Source organism: Panthera leo, chromosome A2, assembly GCF_018350215.1.
Source record: "Panthera leo isolate Ple1 chromosome A2, P.leo_Ple1_pat1.1, whole genome shotgun sequence".
Taxonomy (NCBI): Eukaryota; Metazoa; Chordata; class Mammalia; order Carnivora; family Felidae; genus Panthera; species Panthera leo.
The window spans coordinates 133,701,948-133,729,796 of record NC_056680.1 but is presented as its reverse complement, the minus strand read 5'-3'; the positions used below and the strand labels follow the sequence as shown (position 1 = coordinate 133,729,796).

The 27,849-nt window shown below is 36.5% G+C and overlaps 1 protein-coding gene across 1 annotated transcript in view; it reads right to left on the bottom strand.

The window, feature by feature from the left end:
- MET (MET proto-oncogene, receptor tyrosine kinase) overlaps positions 1-27,849 on the bottom strand; it is a 112,105-nt gene that overhangs the window by 21,162 nt on the left and 63,094 nt on the right. The window contains exons 4-15 of the mRNA XM_042922737.1: positions 25,596-25,730; positions 24,642-24,815; positions 19,573-19,733; positions 17,666-17,768; positions 17,419-17,555; positions 16,576-16,737; positions 15,441-15,540; positions 11,631-11,849; positions 5,808-5,954; positions 3,819-3,975; positions 3,476-3,616; positions 93-323 (exon numbers count right to left, since the gene is read on the bottom strand). Coding sequence (XP_042778671.1) covers positions 93-323; positions 3,476-3,616; positions 3,819-3,975; positions 5,808-5,954; positions 11,631-11,849; positions 15,441-15,540; positions 16,576-16,737; positions 17,419-17,555; positions 17,666-17,768; positions 19,573-19,733; positions 24,642-24,815; positions 25,596-25,730 — 1,867 coding nt within the window. The remainder of the gene's footprint in view (positions 1-92; positions 324-3,475; positions 3,617-3,818; positions 3,976-5,807; positions 5,955-11,630; positions 11,850-15,440; positions 15,541-16,575; positions 16,738-17,418; positions 17,556-17,665; positions 17,769-19,572; positions 19,734-24,641; positions 24,816-25,595; positions 25,731-27,849) is intronic.

The following is a 27,849-nucleotide window of genomic DNA, read 5'->3' as shown; positions in this document are numbered from 1 at the left end:
CACCATTGTCTAAGCTTCTAATCTGCAAAGGGAGAAGATAAAATGCTTACTGGAAAACTGTATTTAACAAAGAGCTGAGTGGAAATACTTACCTCTTCCTATGACTTCATTGAAATGCACAATCAGGCTACTTGGCCCAATCACTACGTGCTGGACTGCCTGGACCAGCTCTGGATTTAGAGCACTGAGGTCAATGTGGACAGTATTTTGCAGTAATGGACTGGATATATCAGAGTCCCCACTATTAAGCATGGGGGACAGGTCCGTCAGAGGATACTGTACTTGTCTGCACGATCCATTCTGAGATGAGTTAGGAAACTGGTCTGCAAGACAAAGCAAAATTACTAGAAAACAATAGCAAAACCTCACTTAGTGGAGACTACAACAAGGGCAGCAAATTCAATCAATAATGAATTCTGAATTTTATAATTTAAGGAATGGTAGTTTAGTTGTTGAATGAGGCTAGAAAGAGCCTTGACAAAGGAACTGATTTAATAAAAATGATAAGGTGGGAAAAGATACTGGCTTATATATACAAGAGTTATAAAACAATGTTTATAAATTTTCGTTTAAATAAACTAGACATTAACTTTGAAACCTTGTTTACCCTCTTCATTTCCTCTTCTTATATATAGCAACAAGCCATGCTTGAGGTTAATTTTTGATTTGTTATATTTATATATATATATTATTATTATTTTTTTTAATGTTTATTCTTGACAGAGAGAGCATGAGCGGGCAAGGAGCAGAGAGAGAGAGGGAGACACAGAATCTGAAGCAGGCTCCAGGCTCTGAGTTGTCAGCACAGAGCCTGAAGCAGGGCTCGAACTCAAGAACCGCGAGATCATGACCTGAACCGAAGTTGGACACTTAACCAACGCAACCATCCAGGTGCCCCATAATATGGTATATTCTTAAGATTGGGAAGCAGCAAAAGTAGTTTGCCTTTGACAGACTAGTGTTTATTAATGGGATTAATTAGTATTGCTAAACCTATATGGATTCCTGGCCAAGGGAAAATATAGTATGGTGACATTTTATATATACGTATACGTATGATTAGAAATATATAATACTCAAATTTTTGGAATTGAAGTCTTTTCACATTAGTGGCAAATTCTCTCCTATGTGGTGATGGCAGCAGATTTAATGTGATTGCTCTTCACAGAAGGCTAGAAACGGGTTAGTATGCCATCCCCACTGCTTAGTTGAGGGCACTTGGAAAGGAATCAGCATTCCTTCTTTGTTGATCTTTATAACCAAAGCTCTGTAAGAGTCTCAGACAAGGTCCCCCACTGTAAGGTGAAGCTTTTTTTAAATAAGAGCTGTGTACTAACAGCTCACTGAGAATCTTGTAGGGCTGAGAATATAATTTCTTAATGAGAAACAGGGCAGAGAAGCCACCAGTTAGTTACTTTGCCCTTTCCACTGGGAATTCAAGCCTGTCAAGGAGAGGGCATCATATCTACAACTGATGTGAAGATAAACTAGGCAGGGCACTGAAATATATTAGCATATAACATGGGGAGATGGGAGAGGGCTTGGGAGGGTCCCTGTTGGCACTAAAATATAATATAGCTTGTTTGCAAATGACCAGGAAAATTAGAACTTGAGAGAGGGGCATAAAAAGAAAGTTGATGGTACTCTGACTATTCCTAACCCTGTTTAAGCATTTGTAGTATTTTCCATAATGCAGTTAGGTTATCAATTTGGCTAAAACAGTAAATCTCCATAGTGGTTCTACAAAAGCTTTGGGGGCCACCTATAGCTATAGTGACTGGCTGGAAATAAGACAGATGCAGCCTTAAAGAAAGGATGCAGAACATCAGGTGAGTACCTGGAATGTTGGATGGGTGAGGGAAGAAGGGAGCCTACTTGGGTGCCTGGTTTCTTTAATCCTAGAGTCGGCTTCTCCAAAACTTCCCCAAGGGGTAATGCAAACAAGCCTCTCTGAGCTCAGTTCCTTCACCTTCACTTCTTAAACCTTTGCATCTGGAGATCAGAGTTCTAAATTCTCAAGGGTGCAGAGACTGAGGGAAATCCTTGGTAAGATACAGGAAAAAAGTCCTCTGGTATAGAAAACCTCTGGTTTTTGAGCAATAGAAATTGTTCGAAAACCAATTTAAACCATCAATGTGTGATTCTGCTGTAATGCCACCGAGAACTCTAGGTCTGCATGAAAAGGCTGTCTCCACTAGATATATATAGAAAAGCTGTGTAGCTGCCTATTCATTAGGTGCTGGCTGTGCATTTCCTCATTCTTCCTTCTGGATGAACTTCTTTTGTCTATTTTACTTTTTCACATCTTGAAGGTTCAGGTTCAATTTTAGAAAGAGGATGAAAGACAAGCCTTTTGGTAATGATGAAAGAGGCTGAAGGAAGATTAAATACGTTTTTTTTAAATTACTTGTGAATTTTAATGATCTCAGATTAGAGCTATTAAGTATGAATATAAAATACTAATAGATATAAATTTCAAAGATATAAACTGGGTTTTATTTGTTCATGTTGTTAAGGGCATGGATTTTCAAAGGCAAATGGAGTCATGTAGGCAAAGAATATTTGTATGTATCTCTACAGAATTAATATAAGCTTCAAAAAATAAGAGGCAATGAGTGTTAAAAAAGTTAAAATGTTAAGTGTCTCAGTGCTCTTGTACTTGTTTTGATGAGCAATTTCTAGTTTTCCAGTATCCTCAATCATCTGTGACTCATTTTATTTGTCCAATGGTAAATATTCAACCAGGGAAGTGCTGTACTTGACTCACGTCCTGTAACTTCTAAAGATAATGAGGCAGATACAATACAGACATTTTGCTTTTACCAGGAGATTTTAAATAAGACAATGTGAAATTCTCCGGTTAACCTTACCATTATTAGGTCTAGTGTTTTGCAAAGCAGATGGTGTTAACCACTCCTTTTTAAATAGCATAATTGCAGGTTTTTATTGGATAAGACCCAGAATATATCCAAGTCCTGGAATGCTGGTGGGTAAAAGGCTGTGTACTAATAGCTCACTGAGAATCCTTTAAAGGAATCTTTAAAGGAATATGAGAGGTATAATTTAAATGTTTGAGGATTAAGAGGTAAAAAAATACATCGGTGCCCACTTACATAAACAAAAGTTTGTATCTTAACTCTTCCTGGGTTGTTAAAGAAAGCTTCACAATTTCTTCTCATTGAACTCTGATAAAGAACTTACCTTTGCTCAAATGATTTTAAAATTAACCTTTTTGTGAGAAGAAAGTTTAAAGACTCAAACTCTAATGTAATATATAAGTGAGTCCATTTAAAAATAAGAGTCATATAATTCTATGTCAAATTAAACTTAATTCTCTGGCCAAAGAAGATGTAAATGCTTCTTTTTTTTTTTTTTTTAATAAAAATATAAAGGGAAAAGCAAAAATAAACAACAATGCCATAACCCACTGAGGTATACGTATAGGTATTTCTTAGAATGATAAACTGAAATATACCTTCTGGAAAAGTAGCTCGGTAGTCTACAGATTCATTTGAAACCATTTCTGTAGTTGGGCTTACACTTCGGGCACTTACAAGCCTATCCAAATGAGGAGTGTGTACTCTTGCATCATAGCGAACTAATTCACTGCCCAGATCTTAAAACAGAGAGAGAGAAAGAGCTTGTTAAAGATTTGGCTATCATGGGTCTCAGTAGACCTTGACCCAGTGACCAGAACTCATGGGTTTTGTGGATTGCACATAAGACAACACACATGAATCTACGGCAATTTTAAACTGTAATGACTGTATACTTCAGGTAACCTCTTAAAGAAAATAGTAATAACAACAAAAATGCACCTTTAATTTGCTTTCTCTTTTTCAGCCACAGGAAAACCCCAAGTAATAGTAAGAGTATTATTGATATTGAGATAACACCAACAATCAATCCTGTGAAATTCTGATCTGGTTGAACTATTACTTTTCCAAGGATGGTTGAAGAAACTGCTTGCTTCCACTAAAAATGACAAATACAGAAAAGTCAGAATTTAGTAATGATAAATACAAAATATACTACACAGGTTGACTCACAGTCTCCTTGGACCCAAAGCACCACCTGGTTATTAGTGTTCTACGAGTGGCATAATTACCTTCAGAGCAATAAGATATTCCTCAATTCTGTTTTAGATAATAATTCTGTTCAAATAATTAGGGGCTACTGATTCCTAAAGTACTTATATGATGCTTAGCTGTTTACACTTATAACTAGATATTAAGGATAAAAAAATAAAGAAAGAAAGAGTTTGATCTTGAGGAACTGAATTCCAGAAAGGGAAACAAATACATAGGTAAGTGATAATATAATGTGAAATATACCCTGGAAATATGAATAAACAGTAAGAAACAGAGACAACAGAACACTGATTCTGTCCTGATGGGTTGGGTAGAGGGCAGAGAAGACTCTTCTTAAGACATAAATAATCATATGGAATAATAAAGTTGTATAAATTTTTATTTCAGTTTTGATACCCTGAAGAAACCTTTGAGGATCCTTCTGGCTCTAACATGGTATGATTTTTAGGATTTATGGTCCTTTTTAATTTCAAACTCTGATATCATGATTCAGCTTTAAATTTTCTAATTTTTTTTGTACTTTCCCATTTTATAACTTTCTCTCTGACCATTTCATAACTTTTTAGAAGACTTCAGGAACGCTTTAAAAATCATTGATTCTTGGATAAACAAAATGTGATATATTTATACAATGGAATATTCAGCCTTAAAGAGTAATGACGTTCTGACACATACTACAACATGGATGAATTGTGAAAACATGCTAAATAAAATAAACCAGCCACAAAAGACCAAATACTGTATGATTCCACTTATAAATGAAATATCTAGAATAGACAAATTCATAAAGACAGAAAATAGATTAGAGGTTACCAGGGCTGGGGAAAAGGAGGGAGTGTGATGGTACCGTTTAATGGTTCTAGGGTTTCTGTTTGGGGTGACGGAAAAGTTTTGGAATTAGACAGTGGTGATGGTTGCACAATGTTGTGAATGTAATTAATGCCACTGAGTTGCACACTAAACAATAGTTAAAATGATACATGCATGTGGCCACAATTTTAAAAATTAATGTAATACACCCCAAACCACTGAACTGTACACTTTAAATGTGTGAGTTGCATGGTGCAACATGAAAGAAGTTAGTTTATTTCCTATTTTACTTTGTCCATGCATTTGAGATCACTGTGGAGAACAGACAGATGTTGGCTCTTGCTTCCTGGTGCTAAGAAGTGGGGGTAGGGCACTCTTGGATGTGCTCTTATTCTTCCTGAGAGTTACAATAAATTTTGGCAAAAGTGGGGCATGATGGAGAGGGACTATGGCTAGGCAGGACTTTTTTTTTTTTTTAAATAAAGTTTATTTATTTTTGAGACAGAGACAGAACATGAACGGGGGAGGGTCAGAGAGAGGGAGACACAGAATCTGAAGTAGGCTCCAGGCTCTGAGCTGTCAGCACAGAGCCCGATGTGGGGCTCGAACTCACAGATCGTGAGATCATGATCTGAGCCGAAGTTAGATGCTTAACTGACTGGGCCACCCAGGCGCCCCTAGACAGGACTTTTGAGATGAAGGCTTGGAGGGAAACCCACTGAAGGCTTGGAAGGAAACAGTGCAACAAAAACTCACTAATTCTAAAATAACAACTAAGAATCAAGGCTGAGCTGATGAGCTAAAGCCAACACACAAATGAGCTTTAATGATTTCTTTTAAGCATGCAAGTGACATAATTATACTGGCATTTTTATTTACATCATGAGAGGAATGCAGGAATCCCACCTCTATATTTAGCTCGTTGTTCAATTTCAGCAGGTCATTGGGGACCTTGCATAAAACAGCTTCAGAATCTGAGTATATAGTCTCACAGCTCTTATTTCCAACTTTTAACACTTCACCTTTAACTGCTTCAGGGTCAATATCATTTCCCTGAAAGAGAAAAAAGGAGGTGGTTAACACTTCACAGTTTGGTAGGAATGCTAACAATTGTGCAAGAACATAAATATACTGCAAACACAGGCCATGTTGTTTGCCAAGGCACATAATTTTATGATATTCCTTTCCATGGGAATTGGATAGTTGCAAGAAAGCATGACCATTTTGGGGCACTAATTAGGGTTCAAAGCATTATAGTCTTTTTGTTTTGTTTTGTTTTTTAAGACTTTATTTTTAAGTAATCTCTACACCCAATGTGGGCCTCAAACTTACAACCCCGAGATCAAGAGTCACATGCCCTAGGAACTGAGCCCCTACAGCTTTCCCATCAAATTGGATTTTAGAGCAAAGGAGAGATTCTTATTTCACACCTTTCCAACCAAATTTACCTTATTAAAGTATAGTGGGTATCAATGGTTGGCATAAAGGAGGTAATTTAGAGATTCAGTTGTGCTAACACTGCCTCATGGAGTGACACTGAACCTTGGCTTCACTTTTAGAATCACATTGAGAGCTTTACAAAATAACTGATGCCTGGGTCCCATCTCCAGAGATTCTGATTTAATTGATCTATGTTAATATATTCCTTTTGTGTTTGAGTTTTCATCCTTTTCATCCTTTCTTCACAGCTGAATCTTATACATAAATAAATTCGTTTTTACAGAATGTCCCATGAGATGCCGTATGACCCTCATTATGATTTGAGAGCATGATTACATTATTCTGACCAATTATAGTTACATGGGGATTTAAAAAAAAATATGAAACTTGACATATTTAGTTGACTGAAAGCATTTAAAAAATACCAACATTTTGTTGAAGAAACCAATTGTTAGCCTTGGAAAAGAAGTGAAAACATAGGTACAACTTCTCATATCAAGACTTAATAAGTGCAGTTATTTATTAAAAAGTGAAAAAGGAGATATATCAAAACATGGACAAACAGCAGCCAGTAATAACTACAGTGCTGCTACTTTGTTTTATGTGATCTTTAATACTTGGCAAACTGCTTTTATGTACACTGTCTTACATGGATCTCAATAGATTGGTAGGTCAGAAATCATTCTGGGAAAAGAAGATGGAAGGAAATACTTTTTTTCTAACATAAATCTGGATTCTAAGATAAAATGGGATAGAGACAAACTGTATGCTTCTATTTTCTAGATATTTCTAGAGGCAGTGTGTGTATGCCATTGAACCAGGTCAGCCACACAGGGCAATTCAACATAAAAGCACATAAATCTAACAGGTCACTTTGGGGCTTCAAATGACAACTTGTTGGTTAGGTCTGAGGAGGGGTAAGGTACTCACTCACATATTGGAGGGAATTCAGGGAATGACAAAGAAAAGAGATTAAAGAGCTGAAGGGCTTGATTTATGAGGGAATGACTAAAATGTGTCTTGCTTGCTTAGATAATAATGAAGGCTGGGGGAAGGGATGAACACACTACATTTGAACTCCAAATGCTCCTTTTAGGCACAGGCTCTCCTTGGATGTTGCATAAAGGTTTCTCTAAAACAAAAACAGACCATTCAGCTAAACACTGAACCCCTTTTCATTTGTGCCTAGTAAGGAACATACAATAAATAGTGACATACAAGTAATTATTATCAGCTTTGTATGTGTAATTGTTTTAAAAGTCTATAATCCAAGAAAAGTGATACTGGCAGCCCACTACTATATGCAGATGGGCCCAAGTCAGAAAAAAAAAAGGTATAGGGTACTTTTTGTCATTTAAAATAAACACAGCTTTATGGAGTTATGGGAAAAATGCATATGTTTAGAACTTTTATTATTTGCTTTTTATTATTTAATATTAACTATTATGAAATAAAAGAACACATTTATAAATTTGGCCCAGGTCTTCAGTCATTAAAATGGTAATATATTCTTTTAAATAAAGCAGCACAGGAAAAAACTTTCTGGTTTTTAATTCCCTATACACATAGAACAATTTAGAATTATAATTATCTCATTTTATCTTGTAAAGACAGCCCCACTGAGGTAGGTGTTATTGTCATTCTAGCTTTACATATTGAGAACTAAGGTTCAAGAAGGGACTAGGTTATGAAGCAAATCAATTCCATTTGATACAAATTCTACCTATCATCTGCTGTGTGTTAGACACATGTCCAGTTACTGAGAATATAAAGATGAACAAGAAGTTTTTCTTTTCACTGTAATGTTAAAATAAATACATTTCTAAAGTGAAAAGTAATTACTGCTAATGTGTTATATTAGGATGTTCCTTATTCCTTTCCTCTTCAACTCTGGCCAGGTGTGACACAGCGTTTCCATCTAGGATTCAGGCCTCGGGATCCATGTCTGAGCTGGTTACAGAACACAACAGATGGGAGCAGCAGTATGTAAAATTTGAAAAATAGCATTGTAGCAGGAGGGATCTTACAAGATTTCACACATCCAGGTGGCCACAAGATTGAGTCTGGGAAAGACAGCTAAAGCAGTGAGCCCGAGAGGCAGGCTGGGCCCCGAGAGGCAATGGTCCAGGAAGCTTGGCAAGAGAAAATCAGTGAACTGGGGGAATAGGGGTAGGAAGGGGGAGATTTCATCCCTCCTTCATCCAGAGGATAGGAGTCCCTCAGCTTAGGGACGAGGCCAAAGAACCTTGATAGAGGCTTAAAAACTGAGTTCCAGAGGATGTTAACAGACATTTGCAGAAGAAGGTTCCTGGTCATTTGGGGAAAGCTGCACGAACCAAAATTAAAATGGTTTCTTCATTAGCTAGTTGGGGCACTGTAAAACCTCTAATCTTCCCGTCCTCCTTTTCCTGTTTTAGCTGGCTTCTCCAGACTGGACTTCTGAGGCATCCCTATGGCCATATATATCAATATGCTCCAAAATAACATAAATCCTCAGGTCAGTGTCAGACAAACTTTGTTCCAGCATTACATACTGGGCTTCTCGACTTTCCAGAAAATATACTTTTGCACAAAAAGTCATATAATAAGATAATTAGGGAAAATATAGAATTTATTCACAAATATGTAAAAAATCAATTCTGTTTGAAGAGTCTAGGGTTATTTCATCTTAGGAACTGTATAGATATCTACAAACCATATAATAGAAAAGTTTCTCTATTATGAAAGGTATGTTGGTATACATTAAATGAAAGTTGATGTGAAAAGCATTGTAATCTAGTGGAAAGACGAAATTTGAAATCAAGAGGCTTGAGTGTGAATCCTAGTTCTGCTATTTGCTCCTTAGGTGGCCCACAACAAATCACCTAATCTTCTAAACCTATGTTTACTTATCTATAAATGGGGATAATCGTCACTGGACCTCTAAACCTCACAGGTCTATGTGACTCTGAAATGAAATAATATATGTCAAAGTAATGTATTAACTAATCTTTCACTAAATTTGTGAGTTACTGTTGACATAAATGTTGTGCCCTGGTATGTATTCCAAAGGAGACAGGTCTACTTTTGATGACCACTGTCCACAACTGGTCCTGGCTAACTTGATACCTTGGCCCTAAACTACTTCCCACGTCGATGGGATTTCTGGTTCATTCTTAGGAGTGATTGATCCTTGGTCTCTCCTACATTCTATTGATCCACACTTGGCTGACCCTCTTGGTCATGGTGTACTCATTTGGCCAGCTGCTGATTGAGGCAGTTCCCACAAGTAGGGCTGGAGACTATCACAATCTCTTTTTAGCAAGGAATTCTTGTATGTATGGCTGCTTGAGGAGCATGAACTCTCCCTGGCAATAAGGAGCAAATCTCTCTCTAAACACATAATTCTCTCCATAGCTTTCACTGATGGAATATGAATCTACTTTACACTTATGTTTTGAATGGTAATTGGACAAACACAACATGAAATAAAATGCCATCCTTTCTTTTGATAAAAACAGTCTACTGCATGTCCAGAAGGGCCTTTTCTTTCTTTTCTCATGCTTTCCTTTCCTTTGTTTCTGTCCCAAGAGAGACAGAGGTATAATGTGATTAACTTGAGAAACTGATAAAGGGTTAAACAGCTGTCACACAAATCTTCCATCTTAGATTTCCTCTTATATATAAGGAAAATGGAGTATGGAAGAAGACTGAGAATGATGATACCTAAATAATCCCTTCTAACCACCCCTTCTCTCCCCAGACTACCACTCTGTGACATGACAGATGTTATACACTTGTTAGAGAAAAGAATCATTCTGTAAGTAAGCAAAAAAAGAAAGTGTTTTGCGTCTATTTGCGGAGATCCCTTGGGCCATGTTGGGAATAGCACTGAAAGGCTGAGGATGATGTCAAATCATGTTTTTCTAGGTCCAACAATTTTGTAGGACATTGAATAATGGGTATTTAATTTACAGAAAAATAAGTTTTCTCTTCCATATAGGACCATGCTTGGAAGGGCAGATAAAGAACCATTTATCTCTAATCCTTCCATCAGAGATACAGGAACAGAAAAATAGTCTTTATCTGGGTGTAAAAACATTTGCAAATAAACCTTTGTTTTCATCAAGAAAAACCAAATGGAATCTTTCAAATGGCAAACACAGTAATTGTTGAAAGCAAAAGGTCACACTAGATTAGTTTTATTGAAAAAAAAAAGAAGTGATAAAAGCTCTTTCTCCTTCTCTAAAACTAATTAAAGAAGCAGATGAAAGAACTTTGCTGTGGTAAACATGCTGTTCACTGAAGCAGGCTTCCATTTAATTTCATGCTGGGCTTGCTTAATTATTGTATAAAACACAATTCAAGGTTAGTAAACTTACATGACTATGAACGTGTGCATGAATTTGGCTGTGGATAAAATCTTTTTGAAAAAGCAGAAAAATTTTGGTAGAAATACATTATTACTTGGGTGAGATGATCTATAGTAACTTACATTACATGTAAACAAGAACTATCCTATTACTTTGTGTTTGTTCATATTTGCATTCAGGCTATCTTTCAGGGAAAAAAAGTCTGAATGTCTAAAACAATATGTTGAAGGATTAATGTGACTGGGGCTATTGATATAGTCTTGATCATTTTGCCCATTTTATTACTTACTACTTGAAGTAAAAATGATTGAAGTGATGTAAGAGGGCTGTACTCTAGTCTTTGTTTTGCTACTGTTCCATCACCTGTCAAACCACTTAAACTCCCTGGGCTTTAGTGTTCTTTGTTGCAACAGGCTGGGTTAGAAAAAACGATCTGTTATTCTCCAATTAAATTACATTTGGAGGCTAATATATTCCTAAGGTAGAGGAAATCCAGCTCATTTAGAAATCAGTTTAGAGAGGACCATACCCAGATACAAAATTCCCAGTATTCTAAGGAAGTACAGAACTACAAGTGATGCATTTACTTTCATAGCTCTTACCTTTTATATTATAATGAGCACATTTAGGTGTTCAGGGAAATGTATAACATCAGCAAGATAATGCATTACAGGCAGCCTATTTAACAGATCGTGTCCCACATTTGCTACTTTTTAATACACACACAAGAAACAATTTTTAAATGCTTCATTAAAAAGCAGTCCACGATTACACTTACCTTTTAGTCTTAATGCCAAAAAGATTTGTTTTTCAGAGTTTAGATATTTGCTGATGTAGTATAAGATAATGACCTAGTACAAAAATTCTATTCATATAGCTATGAAGTCAATTAAGTTCAAGTTGATGATTTAAGAGAATATCTTTAAGCATTTCTTACCTTAATTTCCAGTACATTTTCATTGCCTATTGAGATCATCACTGGCTTTTCAAAAGGCTTAAACACAGGATTATGTACATAAATGAGATCAAAGTATTTGGAATGGATCCCATCTAACATGAAAAAGGCTTTGGTTTTCAGAGGGAGTTGCAGATTCAGCTGTTGCAGTGAAGGAGTTGTACAGCAGATTATCTCTGAATTAGAGCGATGGTGACATGCCTATAGTAAGACACAATTATCCACTGTAGACAGAATACAGCCAAACAACATCAATAGCAACTTCCACATTTCATTGTTTTAGACAATCAATTGAAAATATGTAATTTTTGAAAAAAAAATCTGCATTTAACTTCCTAATGTTAAAGAACACATTTCGGAAAGTATGATAGATGCAATATTATCCAAATAACACCGTCTTTAAAGGAATGCAGAACTTCATTTGCCTTGAATAAGCTATATGGATCTGAAGCTGGCTCTCCCTCTGTCACTTTTATTTTCCTTAAGATGACAAGACAGTCACCTGAAGGGACTGCCTCTTCATTTATGAAACAGCTATGGGACAGTGAGAGCTGGACTTTGTGTGGTGAGAAGTCCTTGATTCACATCAGACCTTTAAAATAAGCCATGACAATCAGGGCAAAGCCCTTGCTAGGAGACTCAGTTTTCTGAAGTAAGAATTGAAATTAAAAGTGTGTGATACTACATGGTATAGAGTATGTTGTCGTCAACTACCAAGCACCATACTGCTGACATTATAATTAGCTATGTAGTCGGGTCATCTGTTTGATGTGTTTTAAGCCTCAATTTCTGAGTGTCAGGTTCTATGCAAAATACTTTACAGGCAGGTCTCATTTAATTTTCACGGTTCTATGAGAGGTGCTATGATTACCCACATTTTACAAGATGAAGAAACTAAGCTTTTGAGCTAGTGTCATTAGACGAGGTCACACAACTCTGAGTGGCAAAGTGGGAACATAAGTCCTAGGTCACTGGCTCAACTTCACTGACTTAATTCCCATGCGATATGGCTTCTTGCTCTCTCTCTATATGTATTCTATATTGGTAGATTTTTTCCTACACTATTTTACAAAGTCTCTGCTATTATTATTTCATGTGCTTTCATCTCTCATTTCAAATCTTCCCCTTTGGAATTCTGATTTATGGAAGTTTGGAAAATGTGGTTTCCTCTTGATTGTGCTTAGACCAAACCAGCAACACAAAGTGGCACATTTGAGGTTAAATGGTTGTATTTTTTCCCCAAGGAAAAGACAAACAAGCAACAACATCCTTAGATTTCCTTTTCTTTGACAAGTAGAGTTGGAGATAAAACAATTACTTATGCCCACAATAGAAAAAGGACTCAGGATATACATAAAAAGCACAAGCAAAATTTAGTATTTGATATTTTCTTTTAAAAATAATGAAAAAAAATTATCCTACATTTTAAAATGTATGCTGTAAGCAGATAAAGAAAACAGATACATAGATATAGAAATAAAATGTTAGTTTTATATCAAATTCATATTATAATGCCAAAAGCTATTTATTCCTATCATCTTGAAAAGTGGAAATGAACAGTGTTACTGCCAGTACAATAATTCTCTATTAACAACAAGAAATTTGAAAACTGTATAGTAAACTGCTGGCTTCTGGGATATAATGTGTATTAATATTAATTTTGTTAAGGAGGTGGTTAGTATTTTTATTTTAAAAGATTAGAGTGTGTTGAACTTAAAAATTATCATGGCTAGATCAGTATACTGAAATCAGACCTGGCCAAGAGTTTTTATTTGTTAAATAATAAATGGATTCAATTCATCATGCTCAGCTTCAAATTCTATAAGCACCAAGGAACACAGAAGAACACACATTTCTTTATGAAGTAGTTCTCAATAAACAACAGTCAAGTAGAATTCTTCATTCTTGTCCAATTCTAATGCAGAGCTCTATTGTGCTAATATGTTTGTGGCTAAAACAATAGAAGTTTATATTTTCAGATATGTAGAGATAAGATTTTTATCTCCTACCATTATTTGAATCTTCCTTGGGTTATGGAACTCTTATGTCTCACACCTAAGAGATTTTTAAATAAATTAAAAAGTTGATTACAAATGAATGAATAAAGCCAAAAGGTGTTCTACATGTCATCATAATGCTGGTGAGGGAGGAGGAAATTTAGCCATTATTTTAATAACCTAGGCTCACCATAAATTAGATATTGCTAATCATTTCTCAGATTTCTAAAGAGTCCCATGCCAATACCAAAAAAGGGTATTCTTACTTGGTTAATGAAAAATTGTTCTGTTTGGCTGTGAAGAAGTGATGTTCCTTAAATTAATAGCAGTGGTATTCTAACTTTGTTTGTGGCCATGTGTGGGGATTGGTTTTAAAGCTCTCTACTTCATACGGTGACTCCCTGGAGTACAATCTCTCAGGAATATGATAAAAATCTAATAATACTCTTTAGAGGTGATGCAATGTGGCTGATTGAGAAGGTCAAGAAAAATCTCATTGGAGGTGACCCTATTGTTTGGTGATTTGGCTTGACATTTTTAGCCCCAAATTGGTTTTTGTAATTAAAGAACACTGTGGCCTTAGTCTTCAAGAAATATTGGATGGTGAATAGAAAAGAAAGTGCTATAATTTAATCTATCACCTGCCCAATCAAGACCCTGCTTGAGAGAGGGCACTTAGAACTTTCATTTTTAGTTGAGTGCACAAGTCCAACTAGATTATGGTATTTGACATTAGAGAAAAATGTCAACAAAAATATGAAATCTTTGTAAATAACTTCAACCTTCCTAAAGTCTAAATGAAAACTGCCACTTTAATATGATCTATATAAATTGTTAGACCACAAAACAGGTCACTTTGAAGGAGGCATTCAGTTAAATTTTGACTGACCTTGCAAATAAAAGGAGGGAAGGTGGAGAAATACCAAGCAACAAACAGTCTAGGACATCAGTCTAATGGTCCTTCTCATTACTTGATAACATGCTAACAAAGGGACAAGAAGAACAGTAAGAACACCGTTCTTACACTGGGATGTAAGAACACCGTTCTTACACTGGGATGTAAGAACATACATAGTGTGCCTGCCACTTAGACAAGGATGCTGCTGCAAGATTACAACAAAAGGGATAATAGGGGTAATGTCCTCTGCTGCATTAAAAAAAGGGGGAGATAGAGGAATTCTATGGACTGTTTATGCCCCTCCCAAATTCACATGTTGTAATCCTAATCCTCAGCATGATTGTAGTTGGAGATGGGGCCTTGGGAAGGTAATTAGTGGAGTTCTTATGAAGGAGTTAGCGCCCTTATAAGAAGAGACACAGAGAGCTTGCTTCCTCTTTCACTCTCTGCCATGTGAGGATACAATGAGAAGATGGTCTTCTGCAAATCAGAAACAGTGCCTTTACCAGACACCTTGATCTTGGGTTTTCCAGCCTTTGGAACTGCGAGAAATAAGTGTTTGTTGTTTAAGCCACCCAGTCTATGGGGTTTTTATTATAGCAGCCTGAACTAAGACAGGGAATGACGTAGTTTCCATCTGTACTATCTTTAAAAACACTGCCTCAAGTTGGTACTCATCATTTGTGTCTAAGCATTTTGTGTGTATATGTGCATTTTACAATGTTAGGCTGAGACAAGATAATTTTAGTTGTTGAATAAAATATACTATTTGACCTGTGCTGCAAGGAAGGGAACTAGCAATCAGAAGCAAAACCCAAATGTCCTCTGCACACTGAAAACCAGTGGTAAAGGTAGAGATGCACAGCTTTAAGTACAACCATCACTCAAAGGACTTACCACTGTAAAGTTCCTTCTTGTTTCATGTACACTTATTACCATCCTTAGGACACTAACTGAATTCAGGTTTTTCCCAACAGCTGTTATGGTGCTCCCACCACTGAAAAATAAAGTAGAAAAACAGCAATATTGAGGGGTACCTGGGTAGCTCAGTCAGTTAAGCATTCCAACTCTTGGTTTCAGCTCAGGTTGTGATATCATGGTTCGTGAGATCAAGCCCCGTGTTGGGATCCACACTTGAGAGTGTGGAACCTCTCAAGATTCTCTTTTTTTCTCTCTGCCCTTCCTCTGCTTACATGTAAGCACTCACACTCTTTCTCAAAATAAATAAATAAATAAATAAATAAATAAATAAATAAATAAATAAATAAATAAAATAAACACAGCAATAAGGAGAGGTTCTTTCTCTACCAAATATTTTAAGAAATAAGTTAAATTAAACCACATGTAGTGATTGCAAGATATAGTCAGAACCAAAGTCAAATAGAGGTTCAGTGGTAACTCTTCTTTGGAAACAACTTACTTAACTTGAAAATATTTTTAAAAATTCCTATTTCATCAGTTGAAGAAATGCATTTTTCTTTTTAGCCACAAAGTATGCAAAAGAAATATTTTTTCTCTTTCTTAAAAATAAATCAAAGAAAAACGAACTTTACTGTGTTAGACTGGCAGAATTAATGGAAACAAGGCAGACTGAACTGGATCCAATGAGATACTGATTCAAAGGTAATCTAGTGTAGGGAAAAGCTATATCTAAAGTAGGCAGAGCAAAAAAACACTGAAGAATGGAAGGAAAAAAAGGTAATTCCACTTTTGGGCACTAAAGTTAGTACAGAATTGACATGTATATAAGTGCATAAATACTATGGTGCCACATTGAACTATTTCACTGAAATCCATTTAAAACGTAATAGAGTAGGATAAAATGTTTCTTGGCATGAACCTAGCAATGATAAAATTAAATTGTACTCAGAACCTGAATGTAGTTTTCACTCCTGAATTGGAAAGGCAGCCTTTAAAAGAAATGCAACCGCATCAAAGCCAGAGATAAAACTGCAGTTCCTCTTGGCTATTTGACAGACAAATCATCCGTATGTTCATTATTTTCTTACACCCATCAGAAGCTTTTACTTACCTAATAAAAGATTTGGTTGGATGAATTGCATAGACAATGGGGTCTTCCTGGTAACTGAAACTGTTCATCTCTCGGTTGGCTAAGTCAATTTTCAATTTAATAGGAAACTCAGTTGGAATGGTTTGAGCTGGGGTATAACATTCGAGAATACTATCTGACACACTGAACAAAAAAAATTAAGAAAATTGACCTTAGCTATTAGATATACATATTTTAGAATTATATGCACAAAAGTATATCACTCAATGGCTCCTAAATGAGAATTTCCAGATGTGTCTAGAAAAAAGTTCTTTCTATTACATTTGACTGGATCCCAAACTCAGCCTTGTTATAGACAAGCCATCTTTGACTTCAGAACATTTGGGATTTTAAGCAATTTTTAAAGTATCTTTTTGGTACTTGATTAAACTGAGCTCTTTCACCTCTAAGAAACAGAAACATAACTTCTTTCTAAACCCAATCTCCCCCATGTTTCTCACCTCCCCAAAGTGATTTAATCTAATTGTAAATATTTATGGAAATGTTTATTTTAATTTACTGTCAACTACCAGAATCTCACAGCTCACAGCATAGCTAGGATACTAAGATGTAATGTAACAGTAGAGAAGGTAGCTGGGAAGATGAAACTTAAAAGTGGAATTAATAAACATAATGGAAGGGTAAAAAAGTCAGCAAAAAGGTAGATGGATATGGGGAAAGAAATTTTGTCAGTATGGGAGTAAATAATATGCATCTTGATTTTCCTCCACAAAAAAAACCAAAACAAAACAATCTCTTCTTGATTTGTTAGGTACAGATACTAATCCTACTTAACTGATACAACAAAAAGTAAATTCACAACACCTTTTTAAAGTACACGTTTTTCCACCAATTGAAATGTGTCTAGAATTCCCACTGTTAAGGTACTTTCCAGTTAAAGTAAGCAAGGTGCCACCAGTCTTAGGACCATAACTTGGAAAAATACTTGTTATTACAGGATCCTGGATGGGAAATAAAAACAAAACAAAACAAAGTAACTTGTTGATTTTATAACTAAACAAATTTGGTACCAAATATCCTAGTTCATGAGAACTGTAGTGCTTAGACTTACCACATAGGAAAATGTACTGTATTGTGCTGTCCCTCGCCCATTTGAAATAATTATGGATATATTGAAATGCTCATTCACTGCAGGACCAACTGTGCATTTCAACCTGAAAAAAACCCGAAGTTTAATATGTTGCAAATCCAAAGGCTTTTTCTGGTTTGGCTGTTTTATATGAAGGAACATTAGCTCTAAATTATGATGAGCTGGATACTCTGAATAGCAAGTAGAGTTTTGTGGTAAGCATTAGGGCTAAAAATTGTATATTTCTAGTTCTGTACTATTACACTTCACACAGACAAAACAGCAACAGTTAAATCTCATCTGTGCAGACCTCACCAACTGAAAAATTCATAATAATCTAAGTGTAATCCTCTAAAATTGTAGGCATAATGTTTGGTATTCTTAAGATAAATATTTCAACAGCATATGAAACAATGGGATAATAATAAATAAACCAAATCTCTTCATTAAAGAATGTCAACAGGCACATTTCTGTAATTACATGTATCATGTGTGTATTTAAATTATTTTAAAAATAATGAAATTGTGACAGACTTTCCATAGAATTATTTTTTTAAATATTAAAAAAATAAAATAAAATAAAACATTTATTTATTTTGAGAGAGAGAGAGAAAGAGTGCACAAGCAGGGGAGAGGCAGAGAGAGAATCCCAAGCAGTCTCTGTGCTGGCGTGATCTCACAAACCATGATCTCATGACCTGAGCCAAAATCAAGAGTTGGATGCTTAACTGACTGAGCCACCTAGGTGCCCCTCCATATAATTCTTTTTGAATTAATAATGTTATAGTCTTGAAAAAGTACAAATATGATTTTTTTGTTAAACAACTATTCAAAGAAGAAAATGAATTATGTTTCACTTTTACAGGTTATAATATATAATGCAAGGAGTAAGAACTTACAAGGAAGATTTCTAGAATGGATTTGTTTTTCCATTAACAAGTATGACATTACTTGACGTTTTGGTTTCAGTAAATGAGTAGACTTAGACCTCTGTGCCCTGGAAGAAATTCTACAAGGTATAAAATAATTACTTGATAGGATAGTTTCAACCATAAAACTTGAAATGTTTGATTGTTATTACTAAATGATAACTAAAAACTTCTGGATTCTCTGTTCATTATGGGATTTACATTTGATAGAAGGTACATGTAGAAAATGGCAGAAGAAGCATGTATTTTGGATCAGGAGAGTTGAGTTAGAAGGCCTATTAAGCTCTTATTCTCTGGATTGCCTCTGCTAAACTACACTCCACCTTTCTGAACTTCAGGTACCACCTTTGTAAAATAGGTCTAGTATTGCTATCTCCTGGGATTTGGGAATGGCTAAATGAGATACCTTTCCATTACAGTACCAATAAATATCAACTGAAGATAAATTTAAATGCATCAAAAATAGAAAGAAAGAAAGAAAGAAAGAAAGAAAGAAAGAAAGAAATTAATTCTCAAAAATATGACTGAGCTGCTTCACTACATTTCTGAGGTTTAGAAAGTGAATTTAGAAGACAGGGTCTATATTGAGCTGTTTACTGATTTTTATAGAAAAAGCCATTGGAGACTCTATATTTGAAGACTTTAAAGATGGAGCAACCCTAGCCAGTGCTGTTCTTTCAAATCTACCCAAACAATTTCTGAAGAAATGTAACAAAAATGGTTTCAAAATTCCCAGATGCTGGATTCTTCTTTTCCTTACTAGGTAATGTCACCTTTCTTCTTTATTAATCCTGGTAAGTAAATAGGATTAAAAACAAAACAGTTCCACTAGGGATGTTACAAGGCCAAGACCCTTTTTTAACTCAAGACATGGACTTTTGGGATAATTTTACAAGCTTTCATCTTGAAACACAACCTGTTTTCCAACCACACCCCAGCAAAACATTTTAAGATCCTTACATATTTGTTGTGCTCTCACTTAAGGTCAAAGTGCAGCTCTCATTTCCAAGGAAAACTCTAGTTTTCTTTAAATCAAATTTATTATTCCTCCTGAATCCAAAGTCCCAGCCACACACAGTGAGCATTGTTCCTCCTTCCAGGGGTGCACTGGTTGGGAAAACCTACAAGGACAACCGAAAACTTAAAAAAAATTCAAGACATTATCCTTCATTTGTGTGCAAAACAAAATATATATCCTCAGTCTAAAATTCTTCTATCCTGCCACTATCTAAAAAAACAAAACAAAAAAACAAAACTGAAAAAGTGTCACAAATTTCACAGAATCTGGAACAAATATGAAAATTACCTAACATGCTGATGAATAAAAGCTGTTTTCAGGAGATCCAGAGATGGGACAGAAAGCAGATTCAGCCTGGGTGGAAATGAAGGGTCTTTGTGGGTCACTCTGAAGTGAATTCATCTAGTAATCTTCTAGGTTGGAATAGACACAGTTTGGGCCCAGACTTTTACATGTTTGTAACTCTCATTATAACTCCTTCATGGGCCTCCAGATCAAACTCTGATCAAAAATCCTTCATGTGCCCTAGAAGCCAAGCACCAACATGTGCCTTGCTCCATGCACCAGCTGGGTGTTTGCTATAGTCTTGTGCTATGGTACTCCCCACCCAGAGAAGAAATTCACACAGTAAAAACACCTCTTGGTGTCCAGTGTTTTCATAATTGCATTCAGCAGCTACCATAAGACCAAACACAAAGATGGTATTCAATATATATCTGGCATTCACTCATTCATTATTCATTATAAATTATTTGCTATGTGCCAAGCACTAACAAATGAATAGGTGAATCTATTTCTTTATACTTGCTAATTCACATTTATTACTGATTCGGAATTTTTCTTTTCTCCTTTAAATATGGTCCCTATTTTCTATAGACAAGCTGGTTAGTTGACACACCCAGCTTTTAAAAAATGATATAATTTTAAATAAATATAATATATTATTTCTATTAGAAATAGATATAAAAAAAAAAAAAAAAACTAGAGAGAGCCCCAAATGTAATCTGTATTGTAGCAATGTTTCTAATTATCTCTCTTGGCATTATTTTACATCTCATTTCTAGAGCTGACTTTTTTTCTCTCCCATGTTCTATGTTAAATACATACATTCATTTTATTATTGCAGGCTCACTTTTGGTGTGTTGAAAGTAAAACATGAGTTCATTAACAAAACTTTGGCAACTGCGATATAAGATAGCAGTAGGTGCTTATGAAGTCTACAAGACAACTGTTCCTAGGCTAAAACTATTAAAACAAAACAAATTTCTAAGTTAAAAATAAGCTTCTCCTCAGCAGCTTTGTGACAATTGAGAAAGGAAATGCTCTTTTGGGGAGGACATATTGTAAATTGTGCTGGAAAAGTACAATGGTGGGAAAACATAGCACCGCCATAGAGACAACTCAAAAACCAGTAAAAGTGTTTGCTAAAGACCAGTTAGTAAAAGTCTAAAAGTGATTCTTTCACAATTTAGAAGGGCTTTTAGCAAAATTCAAATTTGCAAACATTCCCATTCATCCCAAGTAAATAATCGCAAACCAAAGTCTTAACTTACCCTTGTTACCAAACCTCTTTAAAGTCTTAGCTTAATGCTTTTATGATAGCTATTTTACCCATAAAATCCATTACACAGTTGTGCCTTTCATGAAAACTTACCTCGTCCATGTCTAGTCAAAAAAGAACTGCTAGAAAAAAATTTATTATTATGTTAGAAATCCAGTAGGAGAGAACAAGACACCTAACCCTTCCGGACTCTCTTCAGCCTGAAGCAGCCACACAGCTGCCTTTCCCTTGTTTAAGGAGGAGGCTTCCCCATAGAAAACAGCTGTCTAAGGCTGATGTTGGCCTGATCCTGCTGCCCAGATCCCCCCTTTCTATGTAAAAACTGAACTCTGTCATCTACATACATCATCACTTGGAATGATGATTTGAGAAAACACAATGAGAGTTGTTCAGCTGGTGTACTGGCAAACAGAAATGAATATTATAAAAATGTCTGCTAGATGGAAGATCAGGATTTGAAAGGCCAGCTGAACTTAGCTTTCTTCCCTGGGCTGAGATGCTAGAGTGGAGTATGCGAGCATTTCCCCCTTAGTTTATGGGGTAATGTTCAATCTTCCAGGGGAAAAGGAAGGAAGTGGTTTTGGACAACACACCCTTGGACAGAACCAACAATGAGCTGGCAAACTCTGAGTTATCCTAAAGGGCAGGGAAACTCTGTGGGAAGGAAAGGAGTGTCCAGCATAAAGCCACAAACGCAGATCTCCCACCTGTCTGGACAGGGGAGAAACAGCCACAAAAGCAGCTGGTGCCCTTTCAACAGGTGGAAATGATTTAAATGATCACATTTTCAAAACCTATCAAGATAATACAAGAGAACACTAAAACAACAAACCCTTCCTGGAAAATTAGAATTTGCCTCTTTAGTACTTAAAAAGTCACAAATACAGTGGTGGTAGTGTTTTGCCTGAATGACCCCCCTGCCCCATAAGATATTGCTGTTGCTTCTTATCTGAATCTTCTGATCAATTAATAAATAGTTTTATTGTCTCACTGGGATTGAATTCAATCCTATAAGATATGACAATTTTATCTTAATAAATTCAGAATACATTGGAAAGTGCTTTTCCTTTTCTGAAACATTTCTCTTTGCTCTTTAAGTATGAGATCAGATAACGTGTGAAACAAAATAATGGGTTTGCAATCCTGAAATCTCTCATATGTGGAAGTGCAAAGAATTTCAGCCACTGAACATCACGTACCTTGAAAAGCAGGTTAACTTACATTTATTGGAAAGTAAAACAATACACTAGTTGGGTTTTGTGTCCACAGTATTTAAGACAGATAAGAAATAGATGAATAATCTGTCTTATTTTTTGCAGTAAGAATGCTAACTGTCACGGTCTAGTGCAGCATGAAATCTTCCTAACAACTATGAACTGAAAAGGATTTATGGACTCAGCTGCACTACTTTCCTCCTAACCATACAGCCCAAGCCTCACTGACTTGTGCATGATGCAATGCAACCTTTTAAAAATCACCAACTACAGAAAGGTGGAGTTAGGAAAGGAGAGAGAGGAGGGAGATTTAAACACTGTCAGAGATTCTCTGGTTCCAGAAAATTCTAAGATATTTAGTCATTTTAAAACACCATTTTAATATGGCTGCCATGAGTCATAAAAGGAAGAACATTGGTCAAAATTAAATGTTCTACTTATACAGGTTCTCCATGCTCTGTATTTAAAACACCAGTTTGGCTACTTTTGAAGAAATGAAATTGGTGTAATTCAGTTGCATGTACACACGTGCGCGCGCGCACACACACACACACACACACACACACACACACACATCACATATACTCTTCCCATATCTCTTTCATGGAGTTGCTGAGTTCAGGTTTCTAGTGTCTCAAATTGCCAAGGCTGTGTGTTTAAAAAAGTATAACATTGCACGTGGTTTTACAAATATACTAAACAACGACAACAGAAAGAGTGCATGTAGATTTAACTTTGTTTTCTTACTATCTTCTAGTTTATTCCTGACTGATCAAACTAAATCTTAGTAACTGTGTCTCACCTAACAGAAAATAATTTGGTTTAAAACCCAGTCACCCTGCACAAATCTTGCCCCAAACCGTAACTAAATGAAAACAGCCATGCACTTTGAGGGGGGGGGGGGGCTCTCATTCTGACTTGCACACTTTGTTTACTTGGGCTTGCACCAGGAGACCGAGACCTTTAACTTGAATCTTTCACAAGAATCATTTACTAAAGTTCAACTGTTCTATATGTGGACAGGGAAAATACATATCGGGTCCTCACCAGAAAATTATTTTCAAGCAAAATATATTTGGACCAAGACATTTAAAAAAATGCCATGACGATTTTCATAGTGCCAAATATATGCTTAAACAAGGCAGCAAAGAGCTAGAGAGCATGGCTACAATGTCAATTGAGTTCATCAGTAGAAGCTAAGTTTTCTAGGAGGCACTTTTGTCTTGTTCAACTACATTTCCTTAATGTCTAGAAGAGTGCCTCCTTAATGTCTAGAAGAATGGTTTGTATTCAATAAATATTTTTGGAATGAATTAAAGAATGAAATGGCTCACAGAGTATAGATGTTAGTATAGTCATCAGCTGTACCTATATTGTTCTTCTAGGAACTTTGAGAGAGTTAGCTACCCATGAGTGTTCAATGACTACTTGCCTCCCATATTGTCCTGGGGGTAACCTCTAGTCTTTTTCTTTTTTTTAAGTTTATTTACTTTGAGAGAAAGAGAAAGACAGAGACAGAGACAGAGAGAGCGAGCACGAGTGGGGGAGGGGAAGAGACAGAGGGAGAGAGAATCTGAAGCAGGCTCCGTGCTGTCAGCACAGACCCCCATGCAGGGCTCAATCCCCAAAACTGTGAGATCATGACCTGAGCGGAAATCAAGAGTTATGGATACTTAACTGACTGAGCCACCAGGCACCCCAGTAACCTCCAGTCTTATGTGTGATGAGACAAGGCCACCATCTATGCATCAGACAGGAAGAAACTTTCTGTCCTATCTGCTCCTGCATGGCTGGCATCCCTAGCTTGCATGGTTCAGCTTAAGATTCTGGGTTATTCTATGAGCAGATCTCTGTGTGTGATGGAGGCTCATTTCTGGGCACCTGGTAGATTAAGTAGGTGGTGAGGAAACCACTGAGACAAATGAGTCAGGAGGGAAAAGTCCCAGGGTAAGGAAATGGGGAGCCATGCTGCTCACTAGCCACCATTCTTTTATTCACAAAGCACTAAAGGAGAGCAACTGCTCAAGGAGAGAACTACTTAGGGAGTGTGAAGCAAGCACTTCAGGTACAGGTCTCAGGGTGATGTGCCCAAATGCCACCTTGAAGGAAAACCTTGGAGGGAGATGGTGTTTTCACTGGTGTCTCACAGCCAAATGAATAAACTGAGTTCGGAATTTTTTCATCAATGGGATTTATGTTTACCAAAAAATATACATGAGAGCTGACAGATTCCTACCTCATAGATTGTAGGCAGACAGATCTCTTGAGTCCATGTTCCACTGGGGCATTCCTCCAGTTGCACACATTTGTCGTGGCACCAGCCACATTGCACAAAGGGAGGGGCAGAAAGACACTGACTGCAGGACTGGAAATGTTCACAGCCTAAGCCATTCAGTGGGATCTTGGTGACCTGTGAAGAAAAGTGTTGGAAAGAGCTTCCAGAGAGGTTTTTTATTGGTTTGTTAAATGAAAAGTAAATACCCCAAAGATATATGTAACTATAATCGTATAGAGTCTACTAGAGATAGCACCAATGTGTAAAAAACATGTAATATAATAATGGTTAAGTGATTTAAATCAAAAAACTAAATTCCTTCCTTTCTTCTATTGTTGGCACATATGTGATAAACATTACCATTACTGTCCAGGGAACATAAGTACTGTCATGCAATGTTAGAAGTTTTATTTAGTAGGGACATTCTGCTCTATCTGAAGTGTGATTTTAAAACATAAGAGAGTTTAATATAAGCTGCTGGAAAACACACTTGACCCCTGGGAAATTCTAAGTAAGTTTACACATCATTCAGCATCAAGATGCATCTCCTCTCAGGGAAGAGGGATTGCTGGCTGGTGTCAGATTCCAATGTACATTTCAGGACTTACCAGCCTGCACTAGAGTCTGCCCTTAGGACTGTAATTCTCATTCTGCATGTTTGTTTTTCTCATTGAGAAATACAGGACAAAAGGAGAAGTACACATTACAAGGAGGACCTCCCTTTGGTCCAGTCTTCCTAAATAAAAATTTAACTTGGCTTCAGAAGATCTCTGGAATACTCAAGAAATAACCTGAGAAAGGAGAGGTGAATCCAAGACCAAAACAAAACTTAAAAAGGGTCATATGATACATGCTTTAAATATCCACTCAGGAAAAACTACAGCCCTGGAACCTCCCTGTGGGAACGGGGCTTACCTTCTTTCCAGTAACAACCAGTGTGTAGCCATTTTGGTTTAATGGGTGCTCCACAATTGCTTCTGAAGACACAGGGTGGGAATCCAGGCGAAAATTCACATGAGGGGTTGATGATCCTGATCGAGAAACCACAACCTGAGAAACAAAACACAAACACCCTTAGTCCAATGAGTTCAGTTTAAATATAAGTGGAAAATGTGGATGATAATGTTAATAACAGATTAGGAGAGCTTGTGGGTATCTGAAGAGAAGGCCCAACAGTTTATCTCATTGTAAATCAATACAACATCTCCTAATCTCCTGCTGTGAAGACAGTTCATCTGAACCCCCAAGACAGACTTTTGCATATGATCTTTTAACGGTTTATTGAGAAGGAGATCTTTCAGTCAATCAGCCAGCACATGCAGACAAATCCTCACAATTGTATGGGGAACTGGAAGAGCCAAAACTCTCTCCAAAACAGAAGACCTCACTTATGCTACAAGGATTTCAGATTATTTTTTAAATCTATCTTCCTTCCCCTCCTCACTGGGCAGCTTTCCTTGATGTAATGGAAAGGTTAGCAGACAGGGAGTCTGGAGACCCGAATCTAGTTCCAGCTTTGCTAACTCTTAAGCCATATTTATAGATCTTCTGAGATCAAAATAGGCCTTCAGGTACTTTAATGTCATTTTTATAAACCATCGTCCTATCAGATGTTATTTCTTGGATTATAAAGTTCTTCTTGGCCTGGTTTTACAATAAGGCCTGATGGTTTTAACAATGCCTTGGAAATGGAGTTTGAGGACTTGTGTCATTCTTGCTTTCAGGTTATTTCTAATTTGGGATGTTTCTCAGGCTATATAATTTCCATCTTCTCTACTGCAAGAACCCAGTAATAATGAAGTCCAGGGATAAAATCTGAATGACAATCTGAGATGAACACTCAGACTTCAGGAGTATTTAAGAGTGCTCAGAAGGGCACCTGGGTGGCTCAGTCGGTTAAGTGGCCGACTTCAGCTCAGGTCATGATCTCGCAGTTTGTGAGTTCAAGTCCCACGCCGGGGTCTGTGCTGACAGCTCAAAGCCTGGAGCCTGCTTTGGATTCTGTGTCTCCCTCTCTCTCTGACCCTCCCCCATTCACACTCTGTCTCTCTCTCAAAAATAAATAAACATTAGAAAATAAAAAGAGTGGTCAGAAAGATTTTCATTCTTAATAGGCCGTGGGTTTGCATCTACATGAGGTGCAGGAGGCTTACTGCATGCAGCTCTGGGCTTGAAACTGACTTTGTGAAATTGCCTGACATCCCAAATATCCTTTTTTGTTTCATTGAAAGTGTATTTATTTGTTGTGGGTATGAAATCACAGGACAAACATGGGCATCTGTGAGGTTATGATTAAATAACCATTCCCTCTACCTCACCTTTCTTATCTGTAAAATGGGAATGAAAATTAACTGCTTAGTACTCTAACAAACTCACACACAACATATAAATGTCCTGGAGAGCTAGCAGTAAATTTTTTCCTCAGCACAGGGAGTCAAGTAGCTTGAAATAATTTGGGAAGATTTCCAAAGTACCTAATTTGCTTCCAGAGAGTGGGTTGTTGATAGAGAAACTAACCAAATTCACATACAGTCTTTAAAAGTTAAACATCATGACATTTTTTTTTCTAACACATGTTCTATTCCAAACATGCAATACTTTCAAAACATCTCCATTAAGCAGGGTGGTTATTTTTGCACAGAAGTAAATGATGGACCATAGGTCATTTGATCAGGATAGGAAAGGATGGGAACCGTTATTCCTAAATGTAGGCCAAATAGTTATTTGTGACTTTTGTAGCCAAAGTAAAAAGAAGTTTGATTACCAGTCCTACCTTCTGCTGGGTGCAGGTTACAAGCAGAATTATCAGGACATTAGACTTCTAGAGCCTCTATCCCAAATTATCCATATTTCAGTTATATAATTTTTCAATTTTGATTCACTTCTGGTGCTCACCACTTGTTTTTCCCATCTGTCAACCCTCATTTTTTTTCCATATATCCCTGATTGTTGCCAATCACTTTCAACTACAAAGGTGAAAAAAAAATCTTTCACACATGTCAAAAACAAAACAAAACCCCAGCCTCTCTTAATAACCAGACTCTGTTCTCTGCCTCATTCTGTGCTTTCCACTTCACTGAAGATTATTTATCCCCCTGAACCTTCCTACGAATATTTCCATTTTGCCTCTCTTTTTCTTGTGCTTCCATTCTATTCAGACCTGCTATAT